The 15507-nt window shown below is 37.5% G+C and overlaps 1 protein-coding gene across 1 annotated transcript in view; it reads left to right on the top strand.

Moving 5' to 3' along the window:
* Positions 1 to 9922, top strand: part of LOC106642495 (uncharacterized) — a 34206-nt gene extending 24284 nt beyond the window's left edge. Inside the window, exons 3-5 of the mRNA XM_014357295.2 lie at positions 367 to 437; positions 7886 to 8245; positions 9571 to 9922. Coding sequence (XP_014212781.2) covers positions 367 to 437; positions 7886 to 8245; positions 9571 to 9684 — 545 coding nt within the window. The 3' untranslated portion in view covers positions 9685 to 9922. The remainder of the gene's footprint in view (positions 1 to 366; positions 438 to 7885; positions 8246 to 9570) is intronic.
* Positions 9923 to 15507: the final 5585 nt, after the last annotated feature.

The raw sequence follows: 15507 nt of genomic DNA, 5'->3' as shown, positions 1-15507 counted from the left end.
CGGAGCTCTAGGCGACATAAAATTTAATTCCACCCAAAGTGCATAAGCTTTTTCAATAGTTTTCGCTTTCCAATTCATTGTTTTTTCGTAAAAAGCGAATAAAAATTTTATTCACCTTTATCATGTAATCGATAGCTGTGAATTTACTTTTTATACGACATTTTCAGAAAATTGTTAATCCAAATTAACAATTAAGTCTAGTAAAATTATGAAATAGTGAGTTCAGGTATATAATCTTGTCACAATCTCTGTCAAATAGCATTATCCAATGCATGAATCAATCAAGTAATCAATCAATCAATCAATTTGTATTACTCACAGTTTCAACGTATTAAATAGCTTTTTTTTTTTTTTTCTCATTTACAGAACTCGATACGATGCTGTACGGTTACACCAACAGTATTTACGTGTTGGACCACACGCCTGAATCTTTGCCGGTACGTATATATTTACTCACACTTTAATTCGTTCACTTTATAATGTGTACACAGCAGGTGTGTGCACGCACTTTGCGAACAAGCTTTGACGCGAGTGCTGATCCCGAGCGAAAAACGGCAGGTGGAGCGGCATGTTAATTCCGTAAATTATTAATTGAAATCCAAGCTGCTGATGTTGCCGGCGGAAAATTTTAATAATGCGCTTGCACCCTTAAATTCGCCGATAAATTCAAGGGAAATTCTCGACAAGCGTGGGAACACAGCTCGTCCGCAAACGCTTTATTCTGACCATTCGAGGCTGGTTAATTAAAGTCAAAGTCCATCCCGCGATTTTACTGCGAAATTTAATTAAAGTTTCGAGTGGCAACTTGCGTGGTTACCAATTTTGCGGACTCCCGGGGAAAAAAAAAAAACAACTGATTTTAGTTGTCAATGAGAAACGAGAAGCCAAATACTGTGGCCTCTGATGGGAGAGGAGGAACATTTCCACTCGAGATTCCACGGAGCTCTTGAGAATTTTTCGTTTTAACGGTAACGAGGTCAGATTTTCCGGGCTGAGGTTTTTTTAGCCAAGAACCCTTTTGCCGGAGTGGATGACTTATGACAATACCATTGAGTTTCTTTTGCAACGAAATTTGGAGTCATTTAACAATCGCATCATATATAACGAAACAGTGTAACTGAGTAGTTAAGAAAATTGTTCGATAATGGAAAAATTATTTGTGAAATAATTAATTTTGCTCTGTGACGTGAAAATTTGTATGAATAAAAAAGTAACAAGTAACAGTGAAAAATATTGTATCGCAAGCATATTTTGTTTTAAATTGTATTGAAAAATACACGCGCCGCACGTCAGATCGTTTTTGTGCCCTGGTTATTACAGAATTTAAATTGCAAAATTTTCGATCCACCGATGCTTTTGTAGTATCAATAACGAGTATTATTCATACGGAGGATACAAATTGCCTATTAAAATAATAATTTGATGCCATTTACGAGTGCCCAATCAACTGGTACACGTATTTTCTGTACAATAATTCTAGTATACTCGAAACGGTAAACAGTTATGGTATATACATCGCGCTGAATGCCATAACAGACAAGGGAGTACCGATCGAAATTATTTAAGGCACGTGAAGCCAATTTCGGTGCACAGTCACATCCCCGAATCCAAACCACCGGGGTGGTAGGGCTGTACTAAAAAATAGAGCACAGGTTTCGTATCCAATCAAATTTATAGCGGCTGAGGGAGTCCTAAAACCGTGAAGGATAACCTGCGCGCTGAAAGCAATTTTCGGCGAAAATTGTAGTGCCCGACGATCAACCAAATTTTTAATTATTCACCGACGAGCCGCGAAAGAGAGAAATAAAGGGGGAGAGTGCATCGTCACAATATGTATATGGATTTCGCCCATATGACGGCCAACTCTGATTTATTTTTCACGATAGCGATGCTGTCCCCTGTAACTCGTCCCATCAACGACGCTTTCGTTGACTGTTAAAACGCGCGTCTACTCCTCCATCCTGTCCCTCTTAGGATTGTTGCTTTAATGTATGCCGAGCAAAATGTCCATATATTTTGGGTTATTTGGCGGCGTTGGATCCTTTGCTTGTTTTATTGATATCTCCACTGTCACGTTACATCTCACTGCTTGTCCATATTGTTTACTGTCAATTATTTAATTATTTATACGCGCGACGAGGTGGAAATGACCACTACTACGATTGCTCGGAGAAAATAATAGAGACACGAGTTACAAATATTTCAATATCAATGCAATTACCTTGAAACGAACAACTCTTACGTTTTCGTACAAGTATGTAATTTAGCTTGTGTGGTTTACTTATATTTCATTGAAACCTCAAAAATAAGCTCAAGTCGTATGCCAGTAAATGCGGGTCTTGAAGCTCTGCAACGATTATATATGAGTATGGTTTATTGAGATGGGCATGAAATCACGTGAATTACCACTTTTAACCGAGCGAGCGCCAAACGTCAAGTGCTCCTAATTACAGTAATTAGTGTGCGCGGATACTTTATCCAGCCAGCAAATATCAGTTGCACGTGAAATCCATACACCTGTGGGTAATGTATTTATTATGTATAAATTCATGAGTGTATATGGGTGTTTGCACGTGTACACGCACACATGACACACTTGATTAGCAGGAAATGCACGGACGGCAGCAGCCGGTGCTCGTGACCAATTAATTGCTTTCCGAGCAGCGAACCCCACGTTACCTCTCGCGGCCAGTTTATTTACCTATACATCTACCTACACTCTTCTTTGCGTGTATACTTTGTTTGCGTGAAATGTACGCCAGAGTGGGAAAAATGACCTTTTAACGGATGCTCATTCGTAAGGTATCTTCCAATAGTACAGGGCTCGGCTAAAGTTGTACGCCACGCAAATTGAGACAAAGACCAGGACAATCGGCTCTTTGAAGTTAAGAGATTTATCACGATAAAGCCCTGTACACTGTACCGGCAAGCACGGCAACTGTCCGAATAGATTATGGGAACGCGACAAATGGGCTTCCCTTTGCGTATAGTCGCGAAACTCCCATCGTGTCACCATAAATCCGAGTATATTAAAGTACCTGCACCTTCAAGGTGTACAAGTAGATGAAATTAAAACAGTATGGCGTCGATGTAGTTTAATGTCACCGAACTAAATCCCTTTTTTTCTTTTTCTTTTTTTTTTTTTTTTAACTATTGACACAGAAGGGCTGTGGAGTGCAAAATATTACTATACTGAACGCACTTCCCAGCGCGTTAAATTGGGGACCATTATGCAGCCTTTTGAGCATTCATTTTTAATACTATTAAAAGTTGTACGACGTAACGGAAGCTGATTAAGCAGTTAAAGTTGCTTAATAAATCAATCAAGTTATTTCTGAAATGATTATCAGCAACTGATGTGATGCATATTTTGAAAGTGTTGATAATTGTAATTACGGCATATCGATGACAAATCATTTGGGAAAATTTGATGGTTTTGTTGATTTATTTGTTTAATTTTTTAATTACTCGGACTGAAAAAAACTTGGATTCAGGTAGCCAGTCACCGTTGATTGGTGAAAATCATTGTCGAAAAGAGTGATGTGGATTAAAAATTGAATGACAATTCGCCTCCGATCAACCGTATCGATTTATTTAATATTTACGTGTCCAACATAATACGGACCCTCCCACCATTACCCGTGTGCCATTAGAATCCCGAAGTGAAAATGATTTATTCATGCATCGGTGGCTCTCGACCGACGACTGCTCAGTAGGTACTCCGCGTTTATTTACGAGAGGCAGACGGATGATCAAAATCCGCGAAATCTCTCGGGGCTCAAACGTACGTATATATATTTCTTCCCCGAGCTTCCCTTCCACCTGTACACAATAAAACACACCTACTCCGCGGATTCTCGACCTCCTTTTGGCACTGTATAATTCGCGACGTGCACCTATGTATGTATATACAAAGCGCGTCCCGCCAACTGTAAACCCCCCTCCCCCTTCCCCCCGTCCAGTCAGTCGAGCGCGGGATTTCCGGTGCCTTTTCAATTTGCGCGCCTCTTTTTCATGAATGCGCGCTGATGACAAACGAGATTTATGAATGCGCGCTCTCTTACCTGAATACCGGCCAAATTGCCCAAAGGAATATAATACGCGTTTTTCCTCGAGTGGAAAAATCTTTGCGAGTGTGTGCACGTGCAAAAAGCCATGTGTGTCTACATAATATACCAAATGGCACATATTGCGTTGATTGAAGTGCTCTGTTTTTCTCGCGCGTCCGACGTACGCCGAACGAGGATCGTTGTTGCGCTTTCAATTTTCATCGCGGACCATTACTCCCAATTGGACCGAGGAGTCGATAATGAATTGAAAGGGAAATTGGCTGACTCACGCGCGCGTAGCTTTTTATCACCCAAGTCATGAGTGCACTGTTTGCTATGAACCTGGTATGGTCGAGCTTGCAAATCGACCTGATACAGCACGTGGATAAACGAGGGTTTCGAGAAACCTTTAAAGAGATTACCTAGCGCTGCATGTAGAGCGGTATGTGATGGTGGTGCATCTTCATATGTATATACAAGCGTAAAAAATATGCTTTAAAGTATGAGTCGGTTCAACGTTTACTATCCAAAAATGCATCACTTACAAAACAACCCAAGTTCAATACATTTTTTTTTGCTTGAAACTTTTACGTGTTTGTAGAAGCTGTAGATAATGAATTTTAATAGAAGGTCGGACTTGCTTGCGTGGCTGTACGTAAATGTATATATGTTTGCACGTCGAAGTTAGTAAATTAATAGTGATCATCATGAATTTTAATGATTTGTGTAACTCTCATGTGTCCACATACGTATAAACAAATGAAACAAAGATTTAATGACTTTATATACAATTTTCTTTTGCTACAAAAACTCACTCACCAGCCGATTCATCTACACCCCCCTACATTAACACTTATAAGGAGAGTTACCAGAGAATTCATCAATATCATTTCACACGTAGTTGTCTTAGCAATCGCGAAACGAGGGGGGGGGCAAAAAAAAAGTTAGAAAATGCCATTTCTATTGCAGCTGCTGCAGCGAAAGGGTGAAAAAGAAAAAAAAAAAAAAAAAAAGCAGTAAAGGAGAAAACGAGAGCTCGCTGAACAGAAGAGCTTTTTCTTTCTTTTTCCTCTGTAGCATAGCAATAACGTCAGTTACAAGCAGCACCAGCTACGAAGCGAGCACGGGAAAAGGTAGAGAAAGAGAAACGCGTCTTGGGGGAGGGGTGTTATTCTTTTACTCCGTAGCGAGCAACGGTCGAGTGGGCCAGTTTTCGCGACACATCTCCGGGCCGCTGGCTACAGGGAACGGGAGAGCGACAAAAAAACAATTGCCCTTTGATCTCGCCCGTACAGCACACAGGTACCCCTTTCAAATTCTCCTCTTCACCCTCCGTCGCATTCTCGTCGACGTATCCACTTTTCTTTGTATTCTCCTTCCTATTGCGTGGTAGCCGAAACTTAACATTTGAGACGAAGCCAGAGATACGCTGGACCCCTTACCCCCCCCCCACTTGTAAATTTATTATATTACGCAATGAATTCCGGTATCGCTACATATACATCAAGAGCCCCGTGGTTCCTCGTTTTACTTTTTTGCGCTACGTACGGTGTGTACACGCGGGGGCCAGCTTATACATGGTATGCATATCATGTGTACGTGGTGCACCTGGTTACGGAAAAAACGCCCTGGACGCCGCTGACGCGCAGCACACGCTCTGTGATTCCGAGGGAAAATCCGGCCAAACGAGCGCACCCATACGCATTTTATGCATACTAATACGCGGCTCTCTTTATTTTTACTTATTCGTACAAGTATGTTTAATTTAGGTTTTTTTTTTTTTTTTTTTTTTGAGCCTCCCTACCTCTTTTAATATGTTGCCTGTTTGTTCATTTTTATTGCTTGTTTGTTTATTTACTTTTATTTTTTCCCAGCGTTAAATGAAAGGAATTCAACTTATTTGGAGAAAAGTGTTATCTCACGGTATATAGACTTAAAAACAAACTCACTTTGAAAACAAACTCTGCCGCTTCTTAAGTAGAAACAGACAAGACGAGATAAGACGAGCCATCGATAAGCAAAAGTGATCTGATCTAATCTGCATTGAAACTCTATTGATGTCGATGTGCAAGCACTAAATAATGAAACCTTTGTGAAGTTATTGTCTATTAGATTGTGTTATCAACCAAAATAAGCATTTTTGTCGGATAAAATTTTGGTTACCCGACCTAGAAGCATGTTGAATGTAAAATTTGATGGCGTCATCGATACGTAGAAAAACAAAAATAAAGCCAATTTTAGTACCATATCGGCAACTTCTGTGACGTGTGGAGAGTATTTTTTGATGTTTTTTTTTTTTTTTTTTTTTTTTTTTTATGTAAATGAAATAGGAGACAAGATCACCAATAACATGCATCAACATGAAAAAGCTATTATCGAAATTTGTACGGTTTCGCACGTGAAGATAAAAAAATGTCACATTATTCTCACATTCGTTATGTGTGTGTGTACGAGTGGCTATGTGCATGCATAAGTCGTGTAGTACCGTCTCTCGTTTCGCTTAAAGAAAAACGAAAAACTAGTTCTCTGTGCGCTCTAAGGGAGGAAAGAATGAAAAGAAATAGTTCGAGTATTTAAAGCAAAAGAAAATTGAATTAAATGGGTGTGTGTTTTTTTTTATGCAATAAATCACTCAGATCACGGTGAAATTTTTTTTTAGAAAAATAACCCATCCTCCACTCCATTTCTAATTGCAGAACAATTGTCAAGTAATACTTTTTTTACGACTTCTTCTCTCCATTTTTTTTAGCAACTTGTACCTACTTTGTGAAATTTTCCAAAATAGTTAAGCGGATGCCATTTTCTATTTTTTTAACCCTGATATTCATGCACAAGATTGTTTAGCATTTACAAAGTTTAAATATTCGGATACTTTGCGTAAGGATCAATATTGTTTTTCCACGTAAAGTAATTTGTAAAGACCGAAAGGCTGGCAGTAATATTTCAACCAAAAATACGCTGATGGTGAACAATTTTTCCCGTATCCTAGACAACTTCGTATTGTAACAAAAAAAAAAAAAAAAAATCCCAAAGCTCGGAGAAACAATCCATGTTTGGATTCCCGGACTGAAAAAAAAAGCAAAAGGGCAAGACGCGAGTCTCGGTGGCTTCGAATAATGGCTGAAAGGAAAATTTGCCCCAAATTCCGAAAGAAGTATCAACGAGAGTGCTAGACACAATGGGAAGATAAGAGCCACTGGTAGAATGACGGAGGGATAAAAGATAGCAGCAGAGCACCCCTCGCTGCTCCTCGGATGCAACAAAACAAAATTTCTCCTTACTGTTTATTAGATCTCGTTTATTTCCCGTGCCTTTGAGAAGGGAGATACAAGGCTTCTTTTGCTCACCGTAACAAAGTCTCTCGCCAGTGCGAAGGGAATATAAGTACTTGCCAGTCGGGGAGTGAAGAAAGAAAAAAAAAAGAAAAAAAATCTCCGATACCATTTTTTGCTCCACTCTTGGAGCTGCAACTTTTTCCCACTTGCCCGTACAGGATGATACACCGTCGCGCCGCGTTGCGCTACTTTTTGCTCAATTTTTTTTTCGTCCCACCCCGTACCCCCGTTGTACTTACAACACCGTTGGGAATTTATTCCTCACATAAATCGATTCCACCGTTTTCCCGCTTACTCCGTTTCAATTTGCGAGACTGCGAAGTTTCCACACCCGAACGCGTGCGACACGCCTACATACTTGTACACCCCACACATTTATCTGATGCATACGCTTAATCGTGCGCTTCGGTAGACGTATACCAAAGCTTTGCGTCAAAACTTGCGTCGCTGGTAATAAATAAATAGTTAACTTGGGGTCAAAACGGTGTTTGTGGCTTGCAGGAAGTGGACATGCTGCAGCTCTTTGCCTCGCCAGCCGGCCGGGCGTTGGTGCGAAGTAGCTCCCGAGACGAGCGCCAGCCGCAGCAGCAGCAGGGCTCTTCGACGTCGTCGCTCTCGCGGGGCTTTGGCAGCGGCTCATCGGCAACGCCAGCGACGTCGATGACAAAGGAGGGCCGTAGGAAGCGCGGAGCCTTTGGCAAGAGCAACAAGAGGCTGGGCAAGGTGGGTGGCACGATGAGCGCGCCCGCATCGCCGCCGGCCCGCCAGCGCAAGTCCAGCACTGAGCTTTACAAGGAGGCCGTCGAGATACTCGGGCTCACCTGCAAGCTCAGCGACAGCTGCCGCTGCATCGACTGCCAGGTGAATTTTCACGTGTGCCCAGCTTTTTTTTTTTTTTTTTTGTGTCTGATTTTGTCAAGGTATATTGATTATACAATACTTGAACGCGCGTTTGCTGAATTTTTCTTTCAATCGGTTATTTGTCCACATAAACGTTTATATGAATACAAACAGATAAATATTTATTTGATCAAAATAAATAATCATTGAAATCTATTGAGTATTACGTTACAAAGAAGTCATTTATTTCATTTGAATGAATATTATTCAATTTGAATAAATATTTATTTTATTTCGATATATATTTATTTGTTTGCATTCTTATACATGTTCATTAAGATTGACGAAATTTTCGCTCAGTTTAGTAATAGGTAATACCATTTATTTTTACATGAAAGTTTTGTGATCAGTTTCTTTTATTGAGTATTGTAATGAAATTTTTGAAAGAATACGGGTACAGTTTAATTAAAATGAAAACAAACCCATTTCTTGATATCAGAGTTACTATTTTTCATTAGGCTCTAAAACTGTCTCTTTAATTTAAAGAGCTCCCTTGGTATACGTTTCAACAGCAGTCGTCGTCAAACTTATCTTTGCAATTTGAAAGTGGAAGAAAGTTTAAGTCTTGAAAAGATTATCACGTCCAAAGTTAACTTTGAGCTTACGAACTTTTTAGTGATTATCACCGAGTTGAAAATTAATTAGCTCGTGGGACATTAGTACCTCAAATGTATATACAATTTTTGTAATTTTAATATCCAAACCCCGCATTTAACTTGTGCTACGTGATATGAGAAGTTTTTTTTTTTTATCGTAAATCCCTTTTTATAAGAGTTTCGTTAGAGTCCCACGCTCTGGATTCTAATGGCGTTGTTTTTTTCTTTTTTACGACTATAATTTAATTTTAAAAATGATAATAAACTCAGACTTTCAACCTTATTTATAACTTTCGTAATTTAAAAGTACGTAAAATCTTCAGCGATTCACTTTAACTTGTTTACTTTCCTAAAGTGCTTACACAACTTAATAAAAAAACATTATTCAAGCTTTGGAGCTCCATTAGCTCCAAAACTCTGAATCCTTAAATTTCAAATGAATGAACTTACTTTGGGGGGAGGAAACATTTTGTTGCAAGTCCTGGGAAAAATCATAGGAAAACTTCTGAATGAAACTAAAATAGCCGTAGAGTCTAGGGTATGTTGTTGATGAATACATAAAATCGAGACTCCTTCAGTGGTGTTTCAGTGGCAAGCACTGAAGCGTTCACGTCGACTAATGCACTTACACATACGCATTTCAAACGGTCCGAATGAAATATTAACATGTTATTATCCTTTGGTTAACAGAGCAGCTACTTTCAATACGATGACGAGTGTGAAACGAGGCCGGAATTGGCAGCGGGAACGCCTGTATTACTTGACCACGCGTTGACGCATCCGCTGGCCTGCTCCATCCAGTAGCAACTGATTCAAGTGCGGATATTACGCGCTGGAATAGGGATAAATTAATGCTTCAGGTGATGGGGGAGGTGAAGAGTCTGGTTTTTTAATGATAAACTGTTTCGGGAAGTCGAGGTGTCCTTAATTTTTTTTATTATTACTAAAGCATTAGTCGACTTTTATGTGCATCGAATATTTGTTAAGATTTTCTATTGGACAACTGTATTTTATAAAATTAACTTTAATATGTGATATTGCTATTCTACTCTAAAATATTTTGAGCTTTACCAACTGAATTTTTATTTTAAGTTGACTTAAATTGAGTTGACAAAAAATCTATGAAATGTTTTTTCTTGACTTAATGGTAGTAATATGCTCATTTAGGTCATACATTAGGCCTCAATAATTGTCATCGACATTACAATTAATACCATTGTTATCGTCATTAATATTATAGTTGGCAAGGCTGTGCTAAAATAATTTCAAGTAATAAAAAGAAAAAGAAAAAAAATAACCTAAACTCGACAAAAGTACAATATAGGTAGAGTGAAGGTTTCGTTCTCGAAAAAACTAAATTTCATTCAGCTGAAGCTTTATTGTCATTAAGCATAATTATGTATAAACTTGTTGGAATTTCCGAGAAAAACGGATAAATGGCGGCTGATTGCAGAAAAATGATTACAATCAAAGAATCAAGAAGAGTTTATTAATGAGACCTTGCGTAATCGCATTGTTACCTGATCTCGAATGCATAATTAATCCAGTGCCGCCAATATCGTAAAACGTCATAGGATAATAATCATCATAAATTTGTCATCGGGCTTGGATTTATGGGCGTTGAGCGTATGTATAAGCCACTACAAACCTATCAGTATCACAACATGTATTTACATCACTCGTCATTGACGAAAACTTGTAAAATTGCTAAATTTTCCAGACGTCGTTTTCATCCTTGATTTGGCAACATAAAATTCAACATTACTTATTTTTTACTGCTTTATCCCACCACAAATCAAGAATCATACTTTACATTTAAAAAATCAAATTCTCATAAGCCGTTTTAATGTGATTGCGCATGTAAAATGATCTTGGATGTACTCCTGCTATACATACCTTTTATAAAAGTGATTATCTATATAGGTAAAAAAAAGTTTATATATTCTAGTTGATAAGTTGATACAGTGTAAGATAAATGATAAACGAAGGAAATACTGGCCTCAATTAATTAAAAAAAAAAACAGACGAATTTTCACGATTTTAAAGTATCTCGTTTAATTTAATTTGCCTGGCCTAAAATTTTTATTAAAGGTCACAATATGTCTATGACTAAACATGAGTATTTGACGAATGAAAAAATAAAATATACCAATGAGTAAAGCTCAAGTGCCAAAAAAGCTATATTGTAAACGCACCTTGATCAAACGATGGAAGTATTTACCTCTAATATCTACGTAAATTGTAATAAAGTATAATGTATTCGCTCAAATTAATGCGTCATCATAAATATGTAATGTACATAATCTAAGAGACTGCAAACTAAAGCCATTATTGAGTAGGTGTTGATATTTCTACGACTAAATTGATAAAATAATGCGAATGACGAGGTGAAATTGAGTGCTCGAGTATAAGATGACAACATTTTTATCTTCAACGCGAAGATACTTACACTGTAATTTTTAGAAGACTTAATCTATTTGTTTTCTATGATTTTTAAGCGGTTGTCACATTGCTTGAATTAACTTGTAAGTTTTTTTTTATTTAGAGTCTTTCGTAATTGTTCATACATTTTTTTGTTTAGTAAATTTTTCGTTGAACTTCTAATAAACATTGATGCGCTAAATTTGTTAATCTTTGAAATTTCATGTAAAAAATTTTTTTCTTAAAAATTATAGGATTTTCAATTCTATCTATTTGTTGAAAAATTATCTTACTCGTAGATGTAAGTGAACACGATCGATTATTGTAACTGAATTCATCGCAAACAATACCAAAAGTTAAATATTCAAGTATAAAATAAGCTCAAAAAGTTGAAAGTAACTGTCATTTAAAAATTACGTTGACAAAGGAAGTTTATTTACATTTGCATTGTACCTGTATGTAAAAAAAAAAGTTTATAAATAACGATAACGAAAACTTTGGTAGATTAAAATTCTAGAACCATAAGTTATACCTATGGTTCGGATGCTCTTAACTATGAAAAGTATTATGCGCATTGTTGTTGTTGATTATGTGTAAAAACAAAAACAAAAAAATATCGCGATAACGGTAGTCCCGAGAAAGTGCTTATATAACTATTATTTAATGTTGAAAGCCATGAAAGTTTTATATATGTAAAAAAATAAATTATTCATGTAAAACTAATGTTGAAAAAAAGAATGCTACGATTTTATTAAACGATTGTTTGAATATTAAACTCACTGAATTAGTTGAACTGATAATAGATGTCGCGAAAAAATAGTATTATTTAAATTATTTTGCATTTCCCGGCAAAGTAAAGCTTTGCTTGAAAAATTATGTGAAAACAATATCGTGCTATAAGAAGTCTTTCTCACACTGCTACAACAAACAATACGTCAGAATCAAATAATTGTGTGGTTAAATATACAATTTTTATTTACGATTTTATAAGAACTTTTAAACTACCCTTCCGTCGTGATAAACAATTTTACATGATATTCAATTCTTACTGCAAACTAAAATATCTATCGTAGACAAACTAAAAAAATTAAGACAAGCTTGTCAAAAAGACATTTTTTTATAGTAATATGACTTTATTTGTGTTAAAAGTAGTTTTAATAAATAAAACAATATTCACTTTGAAAAAATTTGTTTAGTTACTTCCCTCGAAAAAAAAAACATTGTGAAATACCTACCCCTTTTTTTTCCCTACTTGTCACAAACAATAATTGAACACATTTTTTTACCTTGAATTTATCGTGAGAACTTGGTACTTTACTTCATTCCGTGCTCAGTGTCAACACACACTCTTATGTGCATAAGTGCTTTTCACACAGTCTGCAATCACGTATGTAATTTCACGCAAAAACTCACTCATGACACACTCTCATGCGTAAAATTCTAGGTGTTTTTATTTTGGGATGATTCGAAGTCAAGAGTCCACTCTGGGAGCTTCGAATATTCACCTCATTGTACAAGGACTAAAAGACGGGGGGGGGGCGTTGATATTGGAGAGTCTGCTCTCCCAGCTTCCAAAATTGTTCACTTTCTGTAAATTTTCATTGGTAAGTAATTGGCGCTTCAGCTAAAAGTTCAAATTTCAAATTAGTTTCGTTAAAGCTCAAGGGATTCACATTTTCTTCAATCGGTAACGAAAATAAAATACCGTAACCTACGTAAGGTAATTCATCCAACAGATGGTAAGAAGTCAGTTGAGTTGGAAAAGTTTATCGATGCGAGGTTTTTAACATTATCGGCAGATGGTGACCGATATTTTACGTAAAATTTAAAAAGTGTGATGAATTAAGAAAAAAAAAAAAAAAAAAACCATGCAAGAACAATTATCGTTGCTGCACACAAGATGTTTTTGCTAAGTACAATATAACTTTAACTTTTGAATTCTTAATTGAAGAATCAATTTTTTCTGTCTTTTAAATAATACTTATTACCCAATTATTCGGGAGTGGTATTCACTTTTTTTTTTTTTTTTTTTTTTTTTACAAATACCCCTAAAAGATGTATTAGTTTGAGTTTTGTGATCGTTCACGGACCTCAAATATCAGCTTAAAAATTTGGGCGTGAAAAATTAATCAATTTTTCTCGAAGTTCATCAGTCCTACAAGTTTGATAAAATTTATCTTTTTTATGAAACACGTTGTATTTGAAACCTTTAGATGAACACAAAACGAAACAACTACTAAGTTTGAGCCTTAATAGATATAAATATATAAAAAACTTGAGATAACCAAAATACATGCTCACGTACACATATAATCGTATGTAATATAAGGCGTGACGTATTACACCATGGGACACACTTACCAAAATTAGTTTTACAGCTTGATTATCGAAAATCCTACAGTGACACTAAAAAAAAAATAAATAAAAAAAAAAGGTCAAATTGAAAGTGTCACGTCGCACCCACAATGTCTTATACCTACAATGTAAACGAAGAAGCTCAGGTTTTACGCAGTGATCAATATTTTTAGCTGAAAAATTATTTAAAACTTAAAATGCCCGTATCTCCGTAAATAATGGAGATATCTCAAAAAATATACGGTATTTTGAGATCAGAAAATTTGGATTATTTGTAAGTCAGATATATTTGATGTATTGGAATTTACCAGCTCTTTAGAAATAATTCTGGATGATCTAATATCGTTTGAAATAGGTATTTTATCTGGTACAATCACCTACGAAGTAGAGGCTTTACCCAAAAATCGATATTTTTCGCCCAAAAGAGTTTAAATGCCCACATCTCCGTAAAGAACGTAGATATCGCGAAAAGGCAATATTTTACGATCAATAAAATAAAAATTGTCTTATTTTAGGCATGTTTGAAACATCTAATTTATTATGTCCGCTGTATACATGATGTCTTAAATTCACGGAGATTAAATCACCATTTTAAATTAATCAGGAAAAAATCGTTCTCTCTACAGCACCACATATATATTGGAAAAAATAAAAGAAAGTTTGTGCGCCATTAACTATAATTCTTTTTTTTTCCCATTGAAGGAAATAACATTGGGATCAAGATCATGAAAAACCGCACACCTCAAACAGCGCTTTTTTCAACAACTGCACGATGTACCTGTCATATCTTCCCGAAACTCTATTATACGCAAGTATACCCGTACATTGCACGTACAGAACTCGACAGAATAAGTCCACAACTATATGCACATAGCGAAGGCGCAAGTTATATCGAGTTAAAGTCCGTTTGAATACGTCGCGCAAGTGGAGGATGGAAGGGAAATAACGCGAAAGGGCCGGAGAGACACGGTCCTCCGTAAAAAGTTGCCAGAGGCGCACGCCTCATGCGATTATCAGCGAGGAAGAGAGCATCTCCTTACCGAGCCAAGGACGTCCCTGACATATAGGCGCGCGTCGATGCGCGGAATACTTAAACGGAACACAGTCGCCTTTCCCGCATCAAGTATTCGTCCTGATCGGCGGAAGGACGGAAAAGTGAGTTACCGTCTTTTCTAGACGTACATGCACATGCTCCCCCCTCCCCGATACCACCCAAGCGTTCACCCCCGAGTCCATCGGGCCAATTGATTTTACTTCATCGACCAATTTGGAACTAATAGATTTTTTCCCATGCGGTCGCAACGCACAACTACACTCGGTTTTTTGTACACCGTCAGTCAGTGCTCGCGCGTGAATGTTCCCGTTGCAAATTGTTTGTCAATTCTTAATAGAGTTTTCCCGAAGCCGTGACAGCGATCGAGCCGAAGAGAAGGCTCGGGGGGATCGAAGGAAGAAGGAGAAAAAGGCTCGAGCATCAATGATGCATCAGCAGCTGCGGAAAATGTACGTAGGCACGGTAAGCCGGGCTGTATCGAGTTGGGTGCCGCGCGAGAGTCCTTTGGGGTCGATTTGGAAGGAAGTACCCAGTGGTGGTCGAGCTGTTGTACACGCGAGTGAAGGAGGGCAAAAGAAAGCGAGCGAATAATCACTTTCATGCGGGGGGAGGGGCCGATTCGTCTACCGATCATTTATTTACGAGCCGGTAATTGAATCGAGCCTCGTGAGGACGCTGTCGACGCCCGAGATCTTGCCCCCGTATATCCAGGTACACCCACATGTTACATCCTAGCTGTTGTGTATGTATACTTGCTCGTCCCTCGCGACGGTCACGGCCTTTTTCCATCATCTCTC

The sequence above is a fragment of the Copidosoma floridanum genome, unplaced genomic scaffold (genome assembly GCF_036245765.1).
Source record: "Copidosoma floridanum isolate Cflo_tuat_1 unplaced genomic scaffold, Cflo_Japanese_pri ptg000012l, whole genome shotgun sequence".
In the NCBI taxonomy this organism is placed as follows: Eukaryota; Metazoa; Arthropoda; class Insecta; order Hymenoptera; family Encyrtidae; genus Copidosoma; species Copidosoma floridanum.
Note: the sequence above shows the minus strand (reverse complement) of the source record. Positions and strands in the feature narration are given on the sequence as shown.